Genomic DNA, 25,405 nt, shown 5'->3' on the forward strand with positions numbered 1-25,405 from the left:
TGAGCCAAAGGCAGACGCTCAAATGCTAAGCCACCCAGGCATCCCTGTTTGACTCATTCTTAAGAGGTCCTACATAGCATAAAATGCTTAGCTACATAAATTTTTGTATATTCTCACATTAAAAAAACACACACACAGGGGCACCTGGCTGGCTCAGTCAGAAGAGCATGCAGCTCTTGCTCTCAGGGGTCATGAGTTCGAGTTCCACATGGAGTGTAGATGTTACTAGAAAAAAACAAATTAAAAAAAAAACTCACACAGGCAATAAAGACAGTCTGACAGCTGGAGCTATCAGAGGAGCTGTCTGCTTCCATGGGATAAACAAAATGGATAAACTGACCCTGAGAGTGAGATTAGCAGGCCAGAGGACTTAGGAGAAGGGCATACCATGGAAAGGAGGAGGCTGCAGGATAGGGCAGGGGGAGAAGGTAGAATGCGATGAAGTCTCAAAGTTGGCCCCAGAGGATCCTATGGGAAATTCTAAGGCTGGATGGCCCTTCAGCCATCTTCTCAACATCTATTATGTACCAGGCATTGTGAAATTATAGAAAAAAAGACAAAATGTCTGCACAGAATTAACAGCCCCCATGACGTCAAGAATATAGAGACAAATAAGCATGTCCTGCATTTTTCTTTAACCATATTAAGTTGATTGAGTGCAGGAGCAGAGAGGTAGGTGGAGAGTTGAACTCAACTGGGAGTGAAGTTTTGCCAAATGAGTACTATAAGGCAAGAGACATTCAAGGAAATTGAGAGGATATTCATGAAAATGTGTTATTTTTAGCTTATTTACTTTGCTTTTTATTATGATGTTGTCAATGATAGAATGATATGATGAACTCCCATGAGTCCATCACCCAAATTCAACAATTAAAAACATTTTGCAATCTTCTTTCATCTATTCCTCCATACACTTTTCTCTTCAAGAATTTTTTTTTAAGATTTTATTTTTGGGCACCTGGGTGGCTCAGTGGTTGGGCATCTGCCTTCAGCTTAGGTTGTGATCCTGGGGTCCTGGGATCAAGCAGCGAGCCTCCTTCTCCCTCCGCCCATGTCTCTGCCTCTCTCTGTGGCTCTCATGAATAAATAAAATCTAAAAAAAAAAAGAAAAAAAGATTTTCTTTTTAAGTAATCTCTACACCCAACATGGGGCTCAAACTCACAACCTCAAGATCAAGAGTCCAAAGCTCCACCAACTGAGCCAGCCAGGTGCCCTTCTGTTCAATAATTTTAGCGATCCGGGGTGGCTCAGTGGTTAAACGTCGGCCTTTGGCTCAGGTCGTGATCCTGGGGTCCTGGGATTGAGTCCTACATTGGGCTGCCTGCAGGGAGCCTGCTTCTCCCTCTGCCTATGTTTCTCTGTGTGTGTGTCTCTCATGAGTAAATAAATAAATAAATTTTTTTTTAAATTAAAAAAAAAAGAATTTTAAAGCAAATCCCAGACATCATACCATAATACCACAAATACTTTGGGATGTATCTCTTTTAAGTCCTTATTCTTTTTTTTATTTTTGTTTTTGTTTTTAAAGTAAGGAATTTTTTTTAAAAAACCATCATAACAGGGATGCCCAGGCTCAGCGGTTAATTGAGTCTGCCTTCCGCGCAGGGCCTGATCCTGGAGATCGAGTCCCGCATCGGGCTCCCTAAATGGAGCCTGCTTGCTTCTCCCTCTGCCTACGTCTCTGCGTCTCTTTTTCTGTGTGTCTCATGAACAAATAAATAAAATCTAAAAAAAAAAAAAAATCATAACTATGCCATTTATCACATATGACACACTAACAATAATGCTTTAATCTGGGATTCCTGGGTGGCGCAGCGGTTTGGCGCCTGCCTTTGGCTCAGGGCGTGATCCTGGAGACCCGGGATCGAATCCCACGTCGGGCTCCCGGTGCATGGGGCCTGCTTCTCCCTCTGCATATGTCTCTGCCTCTCTCTCTGTGCATGTGACTATCATAAATAAACAAAAAATTAAAAAAATAATAATGCTTCAATCTTAACTAATTCTGAGCAGATATTCAAATTTTGCAAAGAAATGATGATGATGATGATGATGATGATGACGATGAGTGGCAATGAACTTAGCTGGCTAGGGAGGGAAGGGAGGCTCCGGACCATGGAAAGGAGGCTGGATCAACAGACTGAAGGTCGTGGCTGGCAGGGACATTACTGGAGTTAGAAGCCCACAGAAGTGAGCTGGAGGGGTGGGGGTGGTCCCACTTTCATCTCTGTCTATGACTCAGTCACAAGTCTTCTTTTCCAATTGATCAGAGACAAACTCCTTCCAACTGGATCTCTTTCCCATAATCTCATCCATTCTAGCTCCAGCACTTGGAAGTCTGGCAAAACTTGCAGACTAAATTAGGCCCTCCTTGTGTACACTCAGTACCTCTTTGGGGCACTTTTTTTCCTTTTTTAAGATTTTATGTATTTATTCATGAGAGACACCCGGGGAGAGGGAGAGGGAGAAGCAGGCTACCTGCTTGATCCCAGGGCCCCGGGATCACAACCTGAGCCAAAGGCAGACGCTCAACCACCGAGCCACCCCGGCGTCCGTTCCAGGGCACTCCTGATCCTAAGCTCAAAACTATAGGAACATGCATTTGTTTGCGGTCCTGTTCCCCTAACATTGGTCTCGGTTCACTGCTGTCACTGCGCGCGCCCAGCCCAGCCCAGCCCAGCCCAGCCCAGCGTCGGCAGGGCGCGCTCCGCACCGGACAAAGGAGGGAGGCTGTTCGGTGATGCCAAGTGCCACGGACTTCTAACCCCACCGGTAACGCGGTTTCCAAGAAAGCTTCTAGGTCATGTACTCTCAAGGGACGGTCGCCATCTCTTCACTTGTAAAAAGATGTGACTTAGGAGGGCCATTTCAGTTAATTACTGTAAGACTAAACGTGGCCTCTGGTCCCTATCGAATTCAGAGAAACGGCGCTCTAAAAACCCCTTATCGGCCCAAACGTGCTCGTGCATAAGGGAAACAGGGAGTCTAGGTTTAAATACCGGGGCCTCCCGTGGTGGTTTAACTCGTTCTAAAATGAGGGTTTACCTCGTTCTAAGATGGCCACGACCGGGTGCGCCCCGCGGCCGGATTCTGCGAGTCGCGTGGGCAAACGCGCGGGACCGCGCCTCCAGAGGAGGACCTTCACCCCGCAGAACGGAAGTTCCTGAGCCTTCAGACCCGCGGGGAAGCAACTCGGCAACGGACCAAGATGGCGGCGCCCAGTGAGGGGCAAGCGTTTGCCTCGGGGGTTGAAAAGACTTGGGGTGCGGTTGTTCGCTCCCCAGAAGGGACTCCTCAAAAAGTCCGGCAGCTGATAGATGAGGGGATTGCCCCGGAAGAGGGAGGCGCCGAAGCGTGAGTTCAGGAGTCCACCCTGGGTCCCGCACCGGCGGATTGGAGGGGGTTTGGGGAGCGAGGGCCTGGGCGGGCAGCGGGGGGATCCCCTGGGTCGGCACCTCGGTTGGTGGCATTGGCTACCTCCTGGGTTTTGAAGGAGAATGGGTTTACTGCGTTTACTTGGTTTTAATATTATGGGGATATACTGGATTCCACACCACCCGTGGAATTTTGCCACAAGACAGGTTTTGGGGGGGAAGAGGAAAAAAAAAAAAAAAAGAGGACCGCTAACAATATGCACCTGACATCTCTTAGTTGGGTTTCTTAACCTCTTTTTTGAGCCTTAGACACCTTTGGTAGCCTCGTAAAGCCTATGAACCTCTTCTCAGAATATTTTTTTCTCAGAATATTTTTAAGCGCATAAATTACGTAGGATTATAAAAAACCAATTATATTGGAATGCAGCTATCAAGATAGTAAAAGAAAAAAGGGAGGCAGTAACATGCTTCATTTTATTAAAGAGTTAAGTAACATCTAGCAATTCTATTATCTACCATACTTCTGAACATAAATGGTATTTCAAAACATGTGCAACAACCATAATGTTGGTGACAAAATCTGATTTCCATTGGTGACAAATTCACAGGTACTGCTGATGCTATATTTTGTGGGGTTTTTAATACCTTCATTCATAATTGAAGGAAATGCTAAATTTCAATTAGAGGTTAGTAAGTTAAAAAAAAAAGTCACTTTTAACTCATTCAGGTTTATGGATCCTCTCAATTTCTTTCAAGAAGCACACCTCCCTGAGGCTCTCTGACTCTCCGAAAGATTCTTAGAATGAGTTTATTTCTTTTGAGTTATAGGTGTCACCCTGTTTTTATTAAAATGACTTTTGTCCTCAGCAGTTCCTCTCTCTACTCCTCTCAGGCCCTGTTGAAATGCCTTTCACCGAAAATAAGATAATTGTTTTGTTGGGTTTTTTTTCTCCCTGAATTTTTTTCATGAAATTGCCCAAAGATTTCTACTTTGATTTGAATTTTTTAATTCTTTTCTGGGAGAGTGGGTATCAAGAGTCAGACCCAGGTAGAAATATCAAAATTATTTATCTCTGTGTTAAAAGAGTTAAATTTCTAAGGTGTTTCAAATTGTATAGTGCATAGAAGCCTTGAGTCCAGTGTTGTGTCTACTAAAGTTGCATAAAATACTGTTGGAGAACAGTAAGCTACAACAGTTTGCTAGTATATAGAATTAGTGGAGCACTCTGGAGGTAGAAATTATTTGAAATTTAAGTATAGCCAAACTGTAAAGAGATTTGAATGCCAGACTGAAGAATTTGGATTCTATTTAGTAAGTATTATGAAACCATTGACAATTTTAAGCAAAGGAATGACATAACTGAAATGATTTTTAGAAAGGTTAAAATCCAGCATTGCATGATTGATGCTATGATGTGCCAAGAGGTGAGATAAAGATGTTTGGGCAAAGTGATGCTGTGAAAGGATTACCAAGAGTTCTGCCACTTTATTTTAGGAAGGACACATCTGCCACATTCCAGTCAGTTAATGGGTCACCCCAAGCAGAACAGCCGCCATTGGAATCTACAAGTAAAGAAGCCTTCTTTAGCAGAGTGGAAACATTTTCTATATCCTTTTTTATTAGGTCATGTGAACTGCACTTTCTGCCTGCTCTTGGAACTGTTATTCCTCCACTTACTCTGATGCTTTAATTTAAGAATTAAACTTGGTAAGAGGTGCCTGGCTGGCTCAGTTGGTAGAGCATGTGATTCATAATCTCAGGGTCATGAGTTCAAGTCCCATTTCGGGCATGGAGCCTAGTTAAGATTGAAAAAGAAGAATTGGTAAGAAATTTTATAGGAAAATTAGCATCATAAAATGTTATTCCTCAGGATGCCTGGGTAGCTCAGCGGTTGAGCATCTTCCTTTGGCTCAGGGTGTGATCCCAGATTCCAGAGATGGAGTCCCGCGTCGGGCTCCCTGCATGGAGCCTGCTTCTCCCTCTGCCTGTGTCTCTGCCTCTCTTTCTCTGTCTCTCATGAATAAATAAATAAAATCTTTTTTAAAAAAAATGTTATTCCTCAAAGGGATATTTGAGATGACCTGACCTTTTCTTTTCACAGAAGAAAACACTAAGAGCTTGAGAGGAGAAGAAATAATAACTAATGCTTATATGTAGTGTGCTTTCACATATATTATTATATTTGATCTTCACTTTAAACCTATGAAAATAGGTATTACTGTTATTATTATTATTATTATTATTATTATTATACTCATTTACAGAAGAGGAAGCAGTTTCAGGTAGGTTATCTGACTTGCCTCTGATCAACCTTCTAGCAAATGGCAGAGCCAGGATTACAGTGTAAGACTGTTGGTACCCAAACCTAATGTTTTTTGAGACTGTGCATAGTACACTTCCTGTCTTTAGATTTCCCTGTATATTAATTATCTATTATTGCATAATGAATTACACTACAATTTAGTGGCACAACAACATTGGTGTCACAGTTTGTATGGGTCAGGAATGTAGGTGTGGCTTAGTTGGGTCCTCTGGCTTAGGGTCTCTCACAGACTGCAATCGAGGTGGCAGCTGACCTGCAACCATCTCCAGGCTGCACTAGGAAAAGATGCACTTCCAAGCTCACTCACGTGACTGTTGGATTGAGGGCTTCAGGTCTCTAGTGGCTCTTGGCTGGAGACCTCCCTACATTCCTTACAACATGGGCCTCTCCATACAGACAACTGGTTTCCATCAGAGTGAGCGAGTAAAAGGGAACAAGATAAAAGCTAGACTGTTTGTGACCTAATCTCAGGTGATGTTCCATCACTTTTGCCCTTTTCTATTCAGTAGAGTGGTTTTTTTAAAAATATAAAACAATTATAGACTTAGAGAAAGGTTGCACAGGTTACAAAGAACTTCCTTTTTGAGCCACTTATAAATAAGTTGTCAAAGTGATACCTCATTACCCCCAAATATTTCCTACAAACAAGGACTTTTTCCTACATAACTGCAATGCAACAATCAAAATCAGGAAATTTCACCTAATAAATTATTACTGTCTAACCCTCAGAGTCTAATCATTTCATCAGTTTTCCTAATATTCTTTATAGCAAAAGGATCCAGTTGAGATTCCTGTTTTTCTTTGAATTTCATGATTGTGATACTTTTGGAGATCGTAGGCCAGTTGTTTTGTACAGTGTATGTCAATTCACATCTGTATGATATTTCCTTAGGGTTGGATTCAGGTAGTGTAGGAGCATCACAGAATGGTGCTGTGTTCTCACTGCAGCTTTTCAGGTGGCATAATAATTTTGATTTATTCCTTTCCTGGCAAGGTTCCTTTGATCACTTGATTAAAGGAATGTCTGCCCATCTTTTTTCCATTGTAAAGTAATTCTCTTCTTCCTTTGTAAATTAAAAAGTGTTTTGTGCAGAAGTGCTTTGAAACTATGCAAATATCCCATTCCTCATCAAATTTTAGTAATTAAGTAGTAATTTATTGATAGCAAGGGCTGCTTTTTTATTCATTGATTATATAATCCATTACTATCATGATATATTTTGGTACTCCAGTTATCCCTGATTTGTGACTGGGGCTCCATGGTGATGTTCTTTATACCCTACTTGGCTTCAGCACTTCAAGGTGAGCAGCCCCTTTTTCCCCAACTTGGGTTCTGACACCTAGCACTGAGCTGCTTCCCCTCACCCTCCTGGCTGTCCTCCTCCTTGCTTACCACCTGGTAGCTTTACGAATAAATTGCTCAGGAAGAGGAATTTTATTTTAACTGTCCTTCAACTGCTACTCCTTAGACTAATTCCTTTTTTTTTTTAAAGGTTTTTTTTGTTTTGTTTTGTTTTGTTTTTAAGATTTTATTTATTTATTCATGAGAGACACACACAGAGAGAGGCAGAGACACAGGCAGAGGGAGAAGCAGGCTCCATGCAGGGAGCCTGACATGGGCCTCGATCCCAGGTCTCCAGGATCACACCCTGAGCTGCAGGCGGCGCTAAACCGCTGCGCCACCGGGGCTGCCCTCCTTAGACTAATTCCTGATTATGCTCCAGTATTTAGAACTGTTTTCTTTGGTTCTTTTTTGTTTTCATTGCATTTAAATTGATCACTGCTTTGGATATGACATTTATTTAACTTAGCTACTAAGTGATTCTATTACTTTTATTTATTTTTATTTTATTTACTTTTTTTTAAGTAGACTCCACACCCAATATGGAGCTCAGTACAGGGCTTGAACTTACAACCCTGAGATCCAGACACAAGCTGAGAGATCAAGAGTTAGACCTTCAACCGACTGAGCCACTCAGGCGCCCCCCCCCCATTCCTATAATTTAGATAATGCCAGCTCCTTTAATGTTTATAACTAAATTCTGTTTTCTAGCCATTAGGCCCTCTTTTGCTGATATTGGAATGTTTTCAAATTACCATATCCCTTATAAAAATATAGAACTTTCCAGCATCTTCTTTCATGTTTTATGTGTATGTGTATTCTGTGAAAAAGAGCTCTTTACGTAAAATATAAAAAACTAAGTGTTGAATATTAAAGATTAGTAAATGTTTTAGGACATTTTCCCAGGCACATATTTAGAGATTCCTGTGTGCTGTTAGCCTATTTAAGACACATAGTCTAGATACATTAGTACAGATCAAATTTTAGGCAGGGGAATAATAAAGAATACTATTAATTTTACTGACTATTCTTTAAAATGTAAAAGTAGTATGGTACAATAGGAGAGCATAGATGAGTGGCAGGAAACATTTCTGCTTGTTATTGCTTAGGCATATCTCTGCTTTTACTAGTGCTCTTAATCTTTAGTATTTCACAATAAGTGAAAGTGAATGGCTTCTATATTCACCCCCACAACCAATAATAACTTAAGTATTTTATTTTTATTTTTTTTTAAGATTTTATTTATCCATTCATGAGAAACACAGAGAGAGAGGCAGAGACATAGACAGAGGGAGAAGCAGGCTCCCCGCGGGGAGGAACTCCAGGATCATGCCCTGAGCCGAAGACAGAAGCTCAACCACTGAGCCACCCAGGCATACTCACTTACACATTTTAAACATAAAATACACAGGGCTTTGTAGAGGAGAAGTTCATAATTTTTTCCCCTTTGGTTATTACTCAGATGACTTTTCATTATTCTGTAAAGTATGTGTGCTTTAAAAATAGCTTTTCAGGGGCACCTGGGCGGCTCAGTCTGTTAAGTGCCTGCCTTTGGCTTGGGTCATAATCCCAGTGTCTTGAGATCAAGCCCCACATTAGGCTCCCTGCTCAGCAGAGAGCCTGCTTCTCTCTCTCCCTCTGTTTGTGCTCTCTCTCTACCAAATAAATAAAATATTTAAAAAGAAAAAAAGAGTTTTCCAAATTTTTCTTACTGCTTTTCTTCTTAATATAACTGTAAAAGAATAAGTTAAAAGTTTTAATTTCTGATTTACTCATTTTTTTTTTTTTACTTACTCATTTTAATATACTTGCAGCCTTGTTTTCCTTAACATGAATACTCTCTGAAATGGGCAGGTAAGCCCGCCGAGCTGTCTCCACTTGTCTGTGCAAAATATGGCTGGGTCACAGTTGAATGTGATATGCTCAAGTGCTCCAGCTGTCAGGCTTTTCTCTGTGCCAGTTTGCAACCAGCTTTTGATTTTGACCGATGTAAGTATAAAGTACAAATTATATTTTCCTCCATATTCAAAGATGTATTAGACTAGTTTTTCTAAAAAGATAAGTCATGTGTTTGATCAAAGAATGCATACTATTATATATAACAAAGTGAATTTGTGATCATTTTCATCTATAATTATTAGCTTCAGTTACTATTTTTAAAAAAAAAACTAGCGGATCCCTGGGTGGCGCAGCGGTTTGGCGCCTGCCTTTGGCCCAGGGCGCGATCCTGGAGACCCGGGATCGAATCCCGCGTCGGGCTCGCGGTGCATGGAGCCTGCTTCTCCCTCTTGCCTGTGTCTCTGCCTCTCTCTCTCTCTCTGTGTGACTATCCTAAGTAAATAAAAATTAAAAAAATAAATAAATAAATAAAATAAATAAATAAAAAACTAAACTACTTTAGACTGAACCTGACTTAATGCATTCTGGGAATCTAACAACAGGGTATGTTTACACTATGGTTCTAAACATGTATACTTAGACAAAGAGACAGCTCTTTGATGAAGCCTTGTGTTTTGGAATGCCCTGCCTTATAAAATACATACTGTCTCCTTTGTTATTGATCCTAGAATCATGATTTAGAACTTGTTTTGTGAAAAATATTAAGATGATGTAGTTGCTAATATTTTTATATCTTTTTAAATTATCTTGGTTTTTATTTTTAATTCTGGGCATACTCTTAAAGGTTCTTGGCTATTCGATTTTGAATCTAAGGTTTTCTAAGGCATTGCTCCCTGTGTGGGTTTCAGATAAGGACCGATGTGCCGAGCTGAAGAAGGCCTTGTGCACTGCCCATGAAAAGTTCTGTTTCTGGCCAGACAGCCCCTCCCCAGGTACTTATTTCCAAGATTTCCCATTTACCATCTCTCCTTGGTTATTGCATTTCTAGTATTGTCTATTTCTTTGTGAAAATCTAGTCTTTGAAGTTTCTTTCCTTTCTCTTTGTGCTTTTCAAGGAGAATTTACATTAATCTACCTATTAGGTTATTACTTTATTAAGGGTATCTGACATGCCAACAGCTTAGCCATGCATACATTATCCCGTTTAATCCTCGCAGGGACCCTGGGAAGTAGATTATCAACCCAGTTTTTGGGGTGAGGAAACAGAATCAGAGATCTTAAAACCAACTGGTGAGGAGGCAAAACTATGGTTTTATTAGATTTCTAATTGTTTTTCCCACCGTAACAAGCAGTCCCATGTTCTCCCCAGGCTTCCTTTGGTACACTAACGGTGGCAGTTAAATGGGGTTCTATTGCTCAAGCCAACTCACAGGAAGCCATATGAGAGTGATTACAAATGTAGAGTTTATCACAGTGAAATGACACATTGTAACAGCATTGAAGCCAAAGACTGCTTGTATAAAGGCCTTGACAGGGCGCACTCTCTTGAATCAGGTGCATTTTGATTGTCTTCATTCTAGTTATTAACTTCAGTCATTACTTTTTTATTTTTTATTTTATTTTATTTTATTTATTTATTTATTTTTTTTTTTTAGAACTAAGCTACTTTAGAGTGAACCTGACTATGTATTCTGTGAAACTAACAGCAGGATATGTTTTCTCTATGGTTCCAAAATTTATACTTAGGCTAAGAGACACAAGAGTTTTATGAAGCCTCACACTCTAGAATGCCCTGCCTTATAAGATACATGATGATACCTCCTTTGTTATTGATCTTAGGATCTTGATTTAGAACTTGTTTTGTGAAAAATGTTAAGATGCATTGCTAATATTTTTGCATCTTTAATTTTTAGTTGTATCTGTACTCTTAAAGGCTCTTTGCCTTTAAATGTTTGTGTACACAAAAAGCCCAGAATGTAGTAACAAGTGGGATTTTTTTAAAATTTATTTACCCATTTTATTTTTTTTTAATATTTATTTATTTATTTATTTATTTATTTGAGAGAGAGCACAAGACAAAGGAGGGTCAGAGGGAGAAGCAGACTACCTGCTGTGCGGGAAGCCTGATGTAGGGCTTGATCTTGGGACTCCGTGATCATGGCCTGAACTAAAGGCAGACGCTTAACTGACTTAGCCACCCAGGCACCCTTATTTACCCATTTCAGAGAGAGAGAAATTGTCCAAAAGTGGGGAGAGGGGCAAAGGGAGAAAATCTTCAAACAGACTCTCCACTGAGTACCGATCCTGATGTGGAGCTCAATCCCATGACCCAGAGATCATGACCTGAGCTGAATCAAAAGTTAGACGCTTAACTGACTGAGCCACCCAGGCGCCCCAGGAAGTGCCATTTTTTAAGTATTTTATTTACTGGCTGGGCACTTGGATGATGCAGTTGGTTGAGCATTGGACTTTTGGTTTCAGCTCAGGTTGTGATCTCAGGGTGGTGATATCAAGCCCCAGGTCAGGCTCAGCACTCAGTGCAGAGTCTGCTTAAGATTCTCGGATCTCCCTCTGCCCCTCCTCATTATGCTGTCTCTGTCTCTCTCTCTCAAATAAATAAACCTTTTTTAAAATAAATAAATATTTTGGGGTACCTGGGTGACTTAGTTGGTTAAGCGTCTGCCTTTGGCTCAAATCATGATCCCAGGGTCCTGGGATTAGGCCCTGCATCGGGCTCCCTGCTGAGTGGGGAGCTTGCTTCTCTCTCTGCCTCTGCCTCTCTCCACCTCTCACATGCTCTCTCTCAAATAAATAAATAAAATCTTTAGAAAATAAATAAATAAAATAAATATATATATTTTACTGATCACATAGGCATATTCTGCTAACTAGGCTCCAAAGCAGAACCCTCTGGAGGGCTTACCAAGACTAGGTACAGAACTTCGTGCCTGACCAGATTAGTGCCATGTGGGTGTAGTTTTTATTTCAGTAGGATAGCTCAGGCCAATTCCAGGGTCACTGATGACTGGGGATATTCCACGAACCACTAAGAGGAAAAAAGAGATTGAAAGTGTCCATAGAGTACCATTTACTGATAATGATGGGGCGACAGAAAGGGACTGTTAAGGAAAAACATTTTTAAGTGAAGATGACATGTAACAAGGAGTTTTTGCTGTTGGCCTAGTTATTTCACTGTGTAGTACAACTGAACTCCGGCCCATGAGGATATGAATGTTTCTTTCAGTGTACCTAGTCCAGGTTTTTAGGATCTGCCCAGGACCCTGCTGGGGTCCTGACTCTTAGGACTAGACTGGTTTCTTGGTCCATCTACTTACAGACCTCTGACTCCTATCCAGACTTTTCTTTTGAGCTTGACTCATTTTCAACTACCTTCTAAACGTTTTCGTGTTGTATCTTGCTGTAGGTACCTGGAATTCAATATATACAAAACTGAAGTCTTTGTTTTATACTAAAACTTACTTCTCTTCTTATATTTTCTCTGTCTTAAATGGTACTGACCTCCCCCCTAGTTCTCCTAGCAAGAAACCTGGAAGTCACTTTAGCTTCCTTTCCATATCCTCACCACCCAGTCCTATCCATTCTGCCTCCTAAATAGATCTCAAATGTGACCTTTCAATTATACCATTCCTTGGTTTGGTTCTTTCACATTCCAGAGACTTTAGTGTGAAGAGAAGAACACCTGCAACTATTTCCCCCCCCCCCCCCGCCCCGCAACTATTTCTATTTTAATGCTTACATTTATTAAGCGTATCTGATAGATACAATTTTGAAAGTAATTTTTTTCTAACATTTACCAACTAAATTAAATCTCTTTAAACATTTTAATTTATAATTATTAATTTGCTAGACTGATTATTTTGAACATATCAAACACTGAAATAGACAAAATCCATGTATTAATTATAAAACATATATTTTAACTTATGTAAAACATTTTTATGGTGGGTTTAATTTCTTCTGTTTGCTCTTTTGCCTTTATCAATATTTACTAGTATTTTCTTCAGACTGTAGGCATCAGACCAAACGTTATTGTTAAACCTCACTTTATTGATTGATTGATGGATTGACTGGAGGGTGTGGGGGGAGAAGAAGCAGAAAAGACTCAAGCAGGTTCCACGCTGAGCAGGGAGCACAATGTGAGGCTGGATCTCACAACCTGAGCTGAAACCAAGAGTTGGGACACTCAACCAACTGAGCCACCTTGGCACCCCTTTACTTGATTTTTAAAAATCCATACCGTTTTTTGTTCATTTTAGTTTTTTTATATTGGACTTTTCTAGTAAAATGATGCATCTTTTTAAATTGTTGGCATGTGTTTTGGCGTATATGATTACTTGCAACAACTTTTCATAGTTTGATAATATTTACTAAATTAGAGACCAAAATGTGGTTGCTAATGATACAATAAATGGTGAACAAAGTGCTATTTTTACTGCTTTTGTACCTCGTAATAACAAAACTGGAAGAGATTTTTTTTAAGCAGCCTTATGATTGAGTAATAACTGGCATAAAATAAACTGCACAGGGGGATCCCTGGGTGGCGCACCGGTTTGGCGCCTGCCTTTGGCCCAGGGCGCAATCCTGGAGACCCAGGATCCAATCCCACGTTGGGCCCCCGGTGCATGGAGCCTGCTTCTCCCTCTGCCTGTGTCTTTGCCTCTCTCTCTCTCTCTGTGTGACTATCATAAATAAAATAAAATAAAAAAAAAACTTAAAAAAAAAATAAATAAACTGCACATATTAAGTGTACTGTTAGGTAAGTTTTGATGTATTTGTGTGCTTGTGAAACTGTCACGGCTAGATTTCTATTTAACATCATGGGTTTAGGGCAGCCCGGGTGGCTCAGCAGTTTAGTGTCACCTTTGGCCCAGGGTGCGTGATCCTGGAGACCTGGGATCGAGTCCCGCGTCGGGCTCCCTGCATGGAGCCTGCTTCTCCCTCTGCCTGTGTCTCTGCCTCTCTCTCTGTGTGTTGCCTCTCTCTGTGTGTGTGTCTCTCATGAATAAATAAATAAAATCTTTAAAACAAAATCATAGGTTTATTTTCATTTTCCTAATTTAGCGCTGTATATTACTTGCCCTATATTTCTTACAATAGATTTTATTGATCATTAAGAGTTTTATAACATTGATGATCTTTCTCTCCATCCCTCTGCCACTAGTACCTAACAGGGATTATTACCTTAAATCACTTTTATTTATTTTTAAAGATTTTATTTATTTATTCATGAGAGACACAGAGAGAGGCAGAGACATAGACAGAGGGAGAAGCAGACTCCTCGCAGGGAGCTCAATGTGGGACTTGATCCCGGGATCACGCCTGAGCCAAAGGCAGATGCTTAACTACTGAGCCACCCAGGCATCCCTACCTCAAATCATTTTAATGGGGGCACCTGGTTGACTCATTTGGTTAAGCATTTGCCTTCAGCTCAGGTCATGATCCCAGGGTCCCAGGATTGAGCCCCACGTCGGGTTCCCTGCTTCTCCCTCTCCTTCTGCTGCTCCCCCTGCTTGTGCTTGCACGCGCATGCTCTCTGTAAAATACATAAATAAAATCTTAAAAAAAAAAAACATCCTTCAAGGGTGCCTGGGCGGCCCAGTTAGTTAGGCATCTGCCTTCAGCTAAGGGCGTGGTCATGATACCAGGAGGATTGGCCGGCATCAGGGAGCCTGCTTTTCCCTCTGCCTGCCCTTGCCTCTGCTTGTGCATGCATGTGTGCTGTGCACTCACTCGCTTTCTCAAATAAGTAAATGAAATCCTTTTTTTCATTCCTTTAAAAAAATCATTTAATATCTGTTAAGCTTATTTTTTTACATCCCAACTGACCCCTTACAATCTCTATTCTAATGCATATTTTCTGTAATATAACTCTCTTAAAAAAAATCTTTCAGTAATTTCTCATCACATACATTAGTAAAGTCGTGGCTAGTTACTCTTTACACTTTAGCCCATCTCCTACTCCCTTTCCCTATAGGCACACTGTGTTCCAATCCTGTGAACGTATTTAGAGTTCCCCACCTGTGCCATCCTTAGGGCCTTTGCTTTTACACACTGTCGTTGGTCTTTAAATTCAGCTGACTACTCCTGAGAAACCCTTCTTAAGAATCTTCTTTTTTGAGTACTATCAGGAAAATATCATAGCCCCATCAAAAAAAGTCAGTAATTCTTAATACCTTCAAATATTTTATCAGTACCTATCCCACGTTGTTTTATACACATTTTGTATTTTTTACAATTTGCATCAATATGACCTTCCAGTGTACTTTGTCCACAGATCGATTTGGGATGTTGCCATTGGATGAGCCTGCTGTTCTTGTTAGTGAATTCCTAGATCGTTTTCAAAGTCTTTGTCACTTGGACCTCCAGCTTCCTTCCCTGAGGCCAGAGGACTTGAAAACTATGGTGAGTTCTTCTTGGCTAGCCTACAGTGGCCTTCAGTGTCACTACCATTTGTACATAAAGTATTTCTTTACATGACAGAGGATTAAGATTGCTATGGAGAGAACTAGTTGTCCCTCAACTGACCTCTTCCAGTCTCCATCAAAAGGGCATCAGAGTTTAAATAATGGGTTCCATTGAAACTTCTAGATATGATTCTTTAAATGGCATACATCCTATTTTATCTTGATTTATTACATATTTAACAGAAGAAATGAAATTTGAGGGGATCCCTGGGTGGCTCAGTGGTTTAGTGCCTGCCTTCCGCCCAGGGCGTGATCCTGGAGACCCAAGATCGAGTCCCATGTCGGGCTTCCTGCATGGAGCCTGCTTCTCACTCTGCCTATGTCTCTGCCCCTCTCTCTCTCTCTCTCTCTCTCTCTGTCTCTCTGTCTCTTATGAATAAATAAATATATAAATAAATCTTTAAAAAAAGAAAAAAAGAAACAAATTTGACTTCATATGGTCAAATATCATTTCCCAAAGAAAGTACTGCAGGAGAAATTATAAACTCCCTTCTCCCCTGTGAATAGAAATTAGAAATGCACTGGGGCATCTGTACTTCGAAACTGAATATCTGATGTCCCATTTCATCACCCTGTAGAGACTCCAAAGACAAGCTTTATTATAGGAAAATAGAAGCTATTATTTTGCTTCTTCTAGTTGAGAGGCTGTTTAGATTTTAACCAAAGTTTGACCTCTGTGCCTATTTTAGTTTATTTATTTAAGATGTATTTATTTATTTTAGAAAGAAAACATGGCGGGAGGGGCAAAGGGAGAGGGAGAAAAAGTCTTTTTTTTTTTTTTCCAGTTTTCATTTATTTTTGGCTCTTGGGGCAATGGTATCTTTTCAATATGAAAAAAAAGCAAGTTCAACACAAAGTAGAAATTTGAAATGTAGGACAGGACAAAAAAATCAAGGGTGTGTGGGGAAAGGGAATAGCAGAAGGAAGAGCTGAGGTGTTGCCGAAAGGTGGAGGGTCTCCTTGTCCCCTCTGGAAGAATGACTCAAATGATTTAGGTGGCAATACACACTTTTCCATATGTACACAGCAGAGCTGGAGTTTTGTTAAGAAAAAGTGGGGAGTGGGAGGGAGCCTTTCCAGAGACTTTAGGGATCAAGGCTAGTCCCTCTTTCCCCAGGGGAAAAGGAAAAAAATCCAACATGTGAAGCAGTTTATGTAGGAGGGAAGGATCCCATTCAACAAAGTGGCGCAGACCCCTACAAAAGAAATAGCTCAGGACAGAGCTTGAGAAGACTAAAAACAGATATAATACTGTCGACATCTCCCCTGAAGCTGAGAGGAGCAGGAAGATTCCTGGATTTGGGCTTCAAGCGCTTGGATATCCCTCTCTAAAACTGCTCTAGAATAGAAAACCCTACCTTCTTGATTTGTACCTCTACTGCTGTGAGGTAGCTTGGTTTCCTTTCCCCTGGGCTACCACATGGGCTTAGGATGGTGGCCATGTTTTCAGCACATGTTCTAAATGGGATCTAACGAGACCAGCTTCTCGGAGAATAACCTTAAAAAACAAAGGGAAATATCAACTGCACAAATGGGAAAAGTGGACACCTAAAGAAAATACAGAGTCACCCAGAACAGAATAAATCTAAGTTTCCCAGAGTGGAAGAGAGGAGACATTCAACAAACGACAAGTATTTATTGAGCGCCTGTTATGTGCCAGGCACTGTTCTAGGAACCCCCCCTCCAAAGAAGAGGGGAAAAAGAGGCAGAGAATGCCTCTGAGGGAGAGGACAGGGGCAGCTGAGGAAGACAGAATGGAGAAGCCTGAGGTGATGGTACTCTGCCTTAAGCCTCCAAGGGAGAGAAAGTCTTAAGCAGACTCCTGAACTGAGCACAGAACCCAATGCCAGGGGACACCTGGGTGGCTCAGTGGTTGAGCATCTGCCTTTGGCTCAGGGTGTGATCCTGGAGTTGGGGGATCAAGTCCCACATCAGGCTCCCTATGAGAAACCTGCTTCTCCCTCTGCATGTGTTTCTGCTTCTCTTTCTGTGTCTCTCGTGGATAAATACATAAAAATCTTTTAAAAAAGAAAGAGAGAGAGAGAGAAAGAAAAGAAAAGAAAAAGAAAAGGGAGGGAGGGAGGAAGGTAGGTTCAGTATCATTAAAAAACAACAACAAAACAATACCAGGCTCGATCTCATGTCCCCAGGATCATTCCCCAGGCTAAAACCAAGAGTTGGACATTCAGCCAATTGAGCCACCCAGGTGCCCCAGCTCTGTGCCTATTTTAAATGTCCCTCGTCCCTAGCCAAGGCAGCTTTTTTGTTCACTTTATCACTACCTTATTATTCTTAGAATAAAAATAAAGACTGTGACAAGTTCTCTTGTTCTCTTAAGACATAAATTCAGTGTCAGGTTAAGATACGAATAGCAATCTGTTTTTCATTATTTGGGTTTTGAAGTTTGCAAGTTTCAGAGAAAATCTGTAATTGGTAAGTTGAAAACAAATTAAGGGGATCCCTAGGTGACTCAGTGGTTGAGTGCCTGCCTTCGGCCCAGGGCGTGATCCTGGAGACCCGGGATTGAGTCCCACGTTGGGCTCCCTGCATGGAGCCTGCTTCTCCCTTTGCCTCTCTCTATCTCTCTCTCATGAATAAATAAATAAAATCTTTATAAAAAAAAAAAAGAAAACATTAAAACTAAGAAAAGATTGGGTAGCTCTAGGAAAATTGCCACTTTCCTCAATCAGCAGATCCAGGGCAATTCAGAAAGCTTCTATGTAAAAACCTTATTGCAGTCTTAGAACTAAGCCTTCCATAATGAAGACATAATTGTCTTCATGTTTGGCAATTCTTTCATGACTTTTGCCTTGTACCCTCTAGATACATCCTCGTATGTGATTTTTGTGGTTGGAAATTTCAGTTTGTTACCTTGATTCTTTTGTAGTGTTTGACAGAAGACAAGATCAGTCTTCTTCTGCACTTGCTTGAAGATGAACTTGATTGCCGAACTGAAGAGAGAAAAACTACAAGCAAATTAGGCTCAGACATCCAAGTCCATGTCACTGCATGTGTTCTCTCTGTGTGTGGCTGGGCCTGTAGGTTAGTCACTGAATTTGCAGGAAAATGAGAACTCTGACACGATCATACACTGGTCCACATCAGTCACTAATAGCATTTGGAGGTCTCATGGTATTTCCTGTCAGAAAAACAGACAAGGAAAACTCGAGGGAGGGGTGCCTGGGTGGCTCAGTTGATTAAGCAAGCAGATGCTTTTGGCTCAGGTCATGATCCCGGGGTCCTAGGATCAAGCCCTGCTTCTCCCTCTCCTCTGTCTCTCCCTGCTTGTGCATGTGCGCTTGTTCATGCTCTCTCTCTCCCTCTCTCTCTCAAATCAATCAATCAATCAATCTCTAAAAAAAGAAAGAAAACCTGAGAGAATGGTGAGGGGATGGTAAGAATCTAACAAAACCAGAATTAGAACTCAGGAATTGCTGGACACACCTGAATTTTAGTTTTGGTTTTGGTTTTGTTTAATTTATTTTTAAGATAGTATTCATTTATTTGACAGCACAAGCAGGGGCAGCAGCAGACAGAGGGAGAGAAAGAAGCAGGCTCCTTGCTGAGCAAGGATCCAGATGTGGGACTTGATCCCAGGACTCCAGGATCATGACCTGAGCCAAAGGCAGATGCCCAGCGGACTAAGCAACCCAGGCGCCCAAGTTTTTTTTGTTTTGTTTTGTTTTTACTATCACTTCCCAGCTGAGAGTTCATGTTCCTGTGAACAGTGCAACTCCTTTCTGTTTATAGAAAGTAAAAAAAAATGGGGATCCCTGGGTGGCTCAGCGGTTTAGCGCCTGCCTTTGGCCCAGGGCACGATCCTGGAGTCTTGGGATCGAGTCCTGTGTGAGGCTCCCGGCATGGAGCCTGCTTCTCCCTCCTCCTGTGTCTCTGCCTCTCTCTCTCTCTCTCTGTCTATCATAAATAAATAAATCTTAAAAAAAAAAAAAAAAAAAGAAAGAAAGAAAGGAAAAAAAATCAGTTGAATTCATAAAACCTACCAAAGGAAATACCAGCTGGAGTCAAGCCCCCATATTGGTATTTCCATTCTAGCTTCTCAATTTGGCATAAACTCCCTCTGAGATAGAAAACTATTGGAACTGGGGCACCTGGCTGGCTCAGTCTGGGGAGCATTGACTCTTAGGGTTGTGAGTTCAAGCTCCACATTAGGTGTAGAGATTACAAAAAAATAAAATCTGGGGATCCCTGGGTGGCGCAGTGGTTTGGCGCCTGCCTTTGGCCCAGGGCGTGATCCTGGAGACCCGGGATCAAATCCCACGTCGGGCTCCCGGTGCATGGAGCCTGCTTCTCCCTCTGCCTATGTCTCTGCCTCTCTCTCTCTCTCTCTGTGACTATCATAAATAAATAAAATAAAATAAAATAAAATAAAATAAAATCTGGAAAGGAAGGAAAAGAAAAGAAAACTGTTGGAACCAATCTAGATTTACTTTTTTTTTTTTTTAAGATTTTATTTATTTATTTGACAGAGAACACAAGCAGGGGGCAGCAGCAGACAAAGGGAGAGGGAGAATGAGGCTCCCTGCCAAGCAGAGAGCCCAATGTGGGGCTCGATCCTAGGACTCTGGGATCATGACCTGAGCCGAAGGCAGACATCCAACCAACTGAGCCACCCAGGCATCCAACCCTTTAATCTTTCTACAGGAACTTTATGAGAGAGAATGGAGTTGGGGTCCTGAGATCACAGGACAGGGCCCTGAGATGACATGATTCCCAGTCCACTGGACTGTTCCAGAGATTTGTTTGATAAGATAAAACTGTCTCACAAATAATTTCACTTAATCCCTTGGAAATGTTACTCTTTGAGAAAACTCTCTTTTCTATTCCTGCCTAGTTCTTCTTTGGAACCCATGCAGCTCTCCCTAATAACGTGTTCACAGTGTATGAGGAAGGTGGGGCTCTGGGGCTTCCAGCAGATTGAGTCATCCATGACCGACCTGGATGCATCCTTTGGCCTGACCAGCTCTCCCATCCCAGGCCCTGAGGGACGGCCAGAGCGCTTCCCTCTTGTGCCTGAGTCTCCTCGGAGGATGATGACTCGGAGCCAGGATGCCACATGTTCTCCTGGCTCAGAGCAGGTATAAACTTAATCAACTTGCTTGGGATCACCTTTTCAAAAGCAGCATTTTTGCCAAAAGTATGGTGGAAAAGTTGAAAATTACTTTAGGCAGGTAAGCTTCTCTTCAGACTACTTGATCAGAATACTGTGTTAATAGTAATAAAATTTGCCAATTGCATTACAGAAGCTAAATTCATGATTTTGTATAAAAATATCGTTTTTTGAAGAGTTTAGTTATGTCAATAGTTCAGAAAATAAATTCTTAGACTTAATTGTAAAGAATTAGCTTTCACTTGCTTCTAGAAATATTTCTTCTGACCATTGTCATCTATATTGTTGTTGTACTTCTGTTACCTCTTCTTCCCTTCAGGCTGAAAGGAGCCCAGGTCCCATTGTCTCCCGAACTCGGAGCTGGGACTCTTCCAGTCCTGTTGACCGTCCTGAGCCAGAGGCCGCTAGCCCCACCACCAGAACCCGTCCTGTGACCCGAAGTATGGGAACAGGAGACAGTAGTGGCCTGGAAGTGCCGTCTAGTCCTCTCCGGAGAGCCAAACGAGCTCGCCTCTGCTCTTCTAGTAGCTCAGTGAGTCCATCTGTGTGTAGAAGTTACTGAGCACAGGCAGCACACCAGGCCCTCACTCACACCTCACATCGCCTCACACCAGGCCCTCACAAACAGAGAAGCAGGCCTGACCCCTTCCCGGGTCCTGTGGCTGGAAGTAGACAATGTGATTAAGTTTCAAGATGGGACAGCTGGGTATCCAAAGGGAAAAAAATTTAAGAGGTTTGTCCTTTATTTCTTTGGAATGGATTCTGGAGAGGTAGTATTTCAGGCATGTGGGGATGGCAGTGAGGTAAGGGGGACAGACCTGATCAGGCGCTATTGGTTTAACATGAAGGGAATGAAAGTATTCATAAAGAGAGCAGCCACAACATAGACAGTGTTTAAAGGAGAACATCCAACTGGAGACGTGGGCAGTTGAGAGATTCTGGACTGGACGACTCATAGCAGTGCCTTCCTGAATTGACATGGCATCTGCCCTTCATCAACACTGTTTCTCTTCTTCCTCTCAGGACACATCTTCCCGAAGCTGCTTTGACCCCACCTCTCAGCATAGAGACTGGTGCCCTTGGGTAAATGTGACACTTGGCAAGGAAACCAGGGAGCATGGTGGAACGGAGACAGATGCCAGTATCTCTACAGAGCCAGGCTGGAAGGCTGTGCTGAACATCCTCTTGGCCCACAAGCAGTCCAACCAGCCAGCTGAAACAGACTCCATGGTGAGATAAGCCACTGCCTGTGTGTGTGCAGCACTTGCTGTTTATGGGATAAGGAACAGAGACTGGTACTATAATTAGCACCCTGCCTGCCCTCAGCTTTCAGAAGTCAAGTTAGACAGAATCAGGTTTCGTCCTAGAGAATCGACATGGAACTGATTCAGTCTTCCTGTAGCTTAGCATTTGGCCTTCCCTAAAATTATGGCAAATTGTCTTCTCAACTAAAATGACTCAAAGCAGAGAAGTACAAAAACAGAAATAGATGGAGAGGCAGCTGCTCCGGCCTCTTGTTGCAGAACAGCTGCTTTTTCTATCAGTTGCTGTCACTTGCATTTGGAGCCTGGCCAGTTAGCTGTCTGGAGCACTGTACTCTGACCCCAGAATTAGTTTCATTCCTCACGGTGGCACATTACTTTGCCTCAGCTAGCCATTGCAGTCATGCTTGCTGCTATTTACAAAATGTGGGCAGATGCAAATCCATCATGACAGCTGAGAAAACAAGTCAATTGTTTACTCTGTGTAAAGGGTGGAAGTGATAGTGGGAGTGCGGACTTGAAGGAATCATGGCAACTGGGTTCTCTTTCTTTTGTTGGTTCATTCCCAAATTTGCCTTATAGTGTGGTATGAATAAAATAATTTCTGAGCCCTGTGTCCTCCAAGGGCAAAGTAAAATAATACATGCCAATAGCTGTTTATAAGAAGCACTCCCAGGTTTGTGGGATTCTACTGGAGAAGAATATAACTGTGCTAAAAGCCTAAGACTGTACATTTGTACCCTCGGTAAATAACATAAATGAAGGCTTCCCAAAGTTTTTCCACAGGAAAAAAAAAGCTATATCTTTCCAATTTAAAAAACTTTTAAAAATATGTAAAGCTATCTAAAGACAAATGTCTGCATGTATCTTCTCTGCCTAGATCTTTATGAAACAGAGTCTTATTGACTGACCTCTGTCACTGTCTTACGAACAAGAAATCCTACAGGGTTTTTGTGGGGGTTTTTGTTTGGCAGTTTTTTTGTTTTGTTTTGTATTTGTAGTGGGAGAAGTTGGCCTCATAATTGACCCTGGGTTCCAGGACTTGAGATGCTTTTTGGTTTTATGTTTAACCTTTCCATAGCTGCAATGACTGGGAAATTCAGAGTTTAATAAGACTGGACCAAAGATATTGATGTTAGAAGAAAGTTATTTTTCTCAACTTAAGTTTCTTTTAACTTTGTCAGTATGTTCAGTAAATTCCCCTCCATCATTAATAAGAGCTCACATTCTTCCCAACCCCCTACCCGGGACTTTTATTTTTTTTTTGAAACATACATCCAACTAAGAGGATAAGAAGACATATCTTCTGATGTCAGAAGCTGGAGGCAACTTTATCGATTATCTTGCTAGATTATTATTTATATTCTCACTGAGACCCTGTGCTCTTCACTGTGACTCTCAAAGTCAGAGAGAACCAACTGTTCTGATTCACTGAGAACTTTTATCTTTCAGTAAATTGCTTTGTCTCCCTGTAACACCATTTCTCAGAATCTCAGATCACTTCATAGGCACGATCAAGTGGCAATGAGAGTCTTCCTATTATTAGCTCTGCTGGCTAAAAATGAAGCTGAGAAGGCCAGGGTCATAGTTTAAAGAGTCATTAACTTTGTTTTACCCTTTGGTCTTGGTTTATACTATTAACCCCAGTGAAGCATCATGTAAATGTGAATCCTTGTTCACAAGAAATAATGAACTAGGGCCCATTCAGCATCACTAATGGAAACCAGTGCAACATGTGTGCCCCACTAATGGTGGGTCAGTAGTGTCAGCCTCACACAACAAGGTTAGGACAGATGCAGATACGTGGAGGGAGGACGTGAGCTGCGTTTGAGAGGGTCAGAGTGTGTTAGCAGTAGTCTAACTGTAGAACGCAGGCTATCTTGATTTTTAGTCTGGTGTTAGGTGTATATTATATATATATGATGTAAAGTAGTAATATAAAATTAACTAGTTTCTCTCAATCCTAGACCTATTTAGATCACCATGGGAGAAATTTTCAGACCAACCCTTAAAGCTGTTACTACCCCATCATTCATCTCTATAAAAGAATTTAATCTCTGATAATGAGCTTTTTTACCTATAGAGTCTCTCTGAGAAATCCAGGAAGGTATTCCGAATATTCCGGCAGTGGGAATCTTTATGCTCATCCTGAAGACATTCTAGCCCTTCCCGAAGAGAAGCAGAATGAATGACTTTGGGAAATGAAGTCTGAATTTCTTTGTGGTCAGCTGATGCCAAGTTTTTTCCATTCTGGTATAACCATCAGAAGCCATCATCCTTGCAAAAAGCAGTGAGTGTCACTCTCTGCATCTGACTGAAGGGAAGCCTGTTTCCATGCGGGGGTGTGGACAGGTGAGGTACAGCACATGTGGTCCTATTAAGAGTGTGGGGTCACTTCAACCAGACAGAAGACCAAGGCTCTGAGCACGTTTAGTGTCTTTCTGTACTGGGCAGTGTCTCAAGGGCTCTTGTATACTGGGAATATGACAGTATGTATTAATAAAATATTTGTGAATATTCTTACTGCTCAAGAGCTGTGTTCCTTCTTGCCTCCTGGGCTGATGTTTATAAATAAGGCAGACCCTCAGAAAACTTCAGTGGAACACTAAGCAAAATCAAAATTTTATTTTATTTTTGTTTTATTTTTAAAAAGATTTATTTGAGAGAGAGAAAGCATGAACAATAGGGAGGAGCAGAGAGAGAGGCATACTCCCCACTGAGCTTGATCCCAGGACCTTGAGATCAGGACCTGAGCCAAAGACAGACACTTAACCAACTGAGCTACCCAGGAGCCCCAACAAAATCAAAATTTGAGTTTGCAGATTGGCTGCAAAGCCTAACATATGTTAATTTACTTGTGATTCTAGTCAAAGAGGTATTTCTTTTTTTTTTTTCTCATCTTTTTTTATAGGTGGGGGAGGGATAAAGGAAAGAGGGAGAGAGAGAATCCCAAGCAGACCCTGCTCTGAGCACAGAGTCCTACGTGGGGCTCAATCTCATCACCCTGAGATCATGACCTGAGCTAAAATCACAAGTTGGACACTGAGCCACCCAGGTGCCCCCAAAGAGGTATTTCTGAGCCAGAGAGTGTTCGTTATGTCCCCAGGAGATTTCCTGATGTGTTATAGTGAATGATAGGCTGACAATGTTCTCTCTTCACTTTGACAATAACTGAATGGGAGGCTACAATAAGGGAGGCAGGTCCTTCTCTCCTGAAGGACCTGCCTCTCCATGTGCCTTCTGTATATTGGCTCCCTTGAATGGGGCTCCCCAAGGCTCTTTCACTGCTGGTGGGGAGCATCAGTGTCTGTGGTGAAGAAGATTGACCCTGACCTGCCCCATCTAAATAAGACTACCCACTGATAAAGGGGCCAGGAAAGCTAGAAAGTAGATACTGTCTGAATTGTCCTATTTTCTTTTAGTAACTTTGGTTGGATTTCTGATTCACTTTTATACTGAAATATTTTAAAGAAAATAATAGACATCATTATATTCTACCCATGCTGAACTTCAATTTCCATCTCTCAACAGTACATTGTTTCTGTATTCTTCACCCAAAAAAATTATGTCCCCTTAACATCATCTAGTACCCACCTGGTCCATATGTAAAATTCCTAAGTATTCCAAGATGTTCTTCACATTTGATTTGCCCA

At 41.5% G+C, this 25,405-nt stretch overlaps 1 protein-coding gene and 1 non-coding gene across 3 annotated transcripts; both read left to right on the top strand.

Moving 5' to 3' along the window:
• Window positions 1-3,151: 3,151 nt before the first annotated feature.
• On the top strand, window positions 3,152-24,272 carry ZC3HC1 (zinc finger C3HC-type containing 1). Of its 2 annotated transcripts, XM_055307604.1 has the most exons (10): window positions 3,152-3,352; window positions 4,868-4,979; window positions 8,877-9,027; window positions 9,786-9,869; window positions 15,173-15,300; window positions 18,250-18,404; window positions 20,215-20,458; window positions 20,810-21,022; window positions 21,514-21,720; window positions 23,836-24,272. In XM_055307604.1, exons 1-10 carry the CDS (start codon window positions 3,207-3,209, stop codon window positions 23,902-23,904), a joined length of 1,509 nt encoding a protein of 502 aa, XP_055163579.1. In that variant the 5' UTR covers window positions 3,152-3,206; the 3' UTR covers window positions 23,905-24,272. The 2 variants fall into 2 exon arrangements, with proteins under 2 accessions (XP_055163579.1, XP_055163580.1); XM_055307605.1 differs by lacking the exon at window positions 9,786-9,869.
• TRNAM-CAU (transfer RNA methionine (anticodon CAU)) lies at window positions 5,090-5,162 on the top strand. Its single transcript has one exon. It is a non-coding gene; the product is annotated as a tRNA-Met (tRNA).
• Window positions 24,273-25,405: the final 1,133 nt, after the last annotated feature.

Source organism: Nyctereutes procyonoides, unplaced genomic scaffold (genome assembly GCF_905146905.1).
Source record: "Nyctereutes procyonoides isolate TBG_1078 unplaced genomic scaffold, NYPRO_anot_genome, whole genome shotgun sequence".
Classification (NCBI taxonomy): Eukaryota; Metazoa; Chordata; class Mammalia; order Carnivora; family Canidae; genus Nyctereutes; species Nyctereutes procyonoides.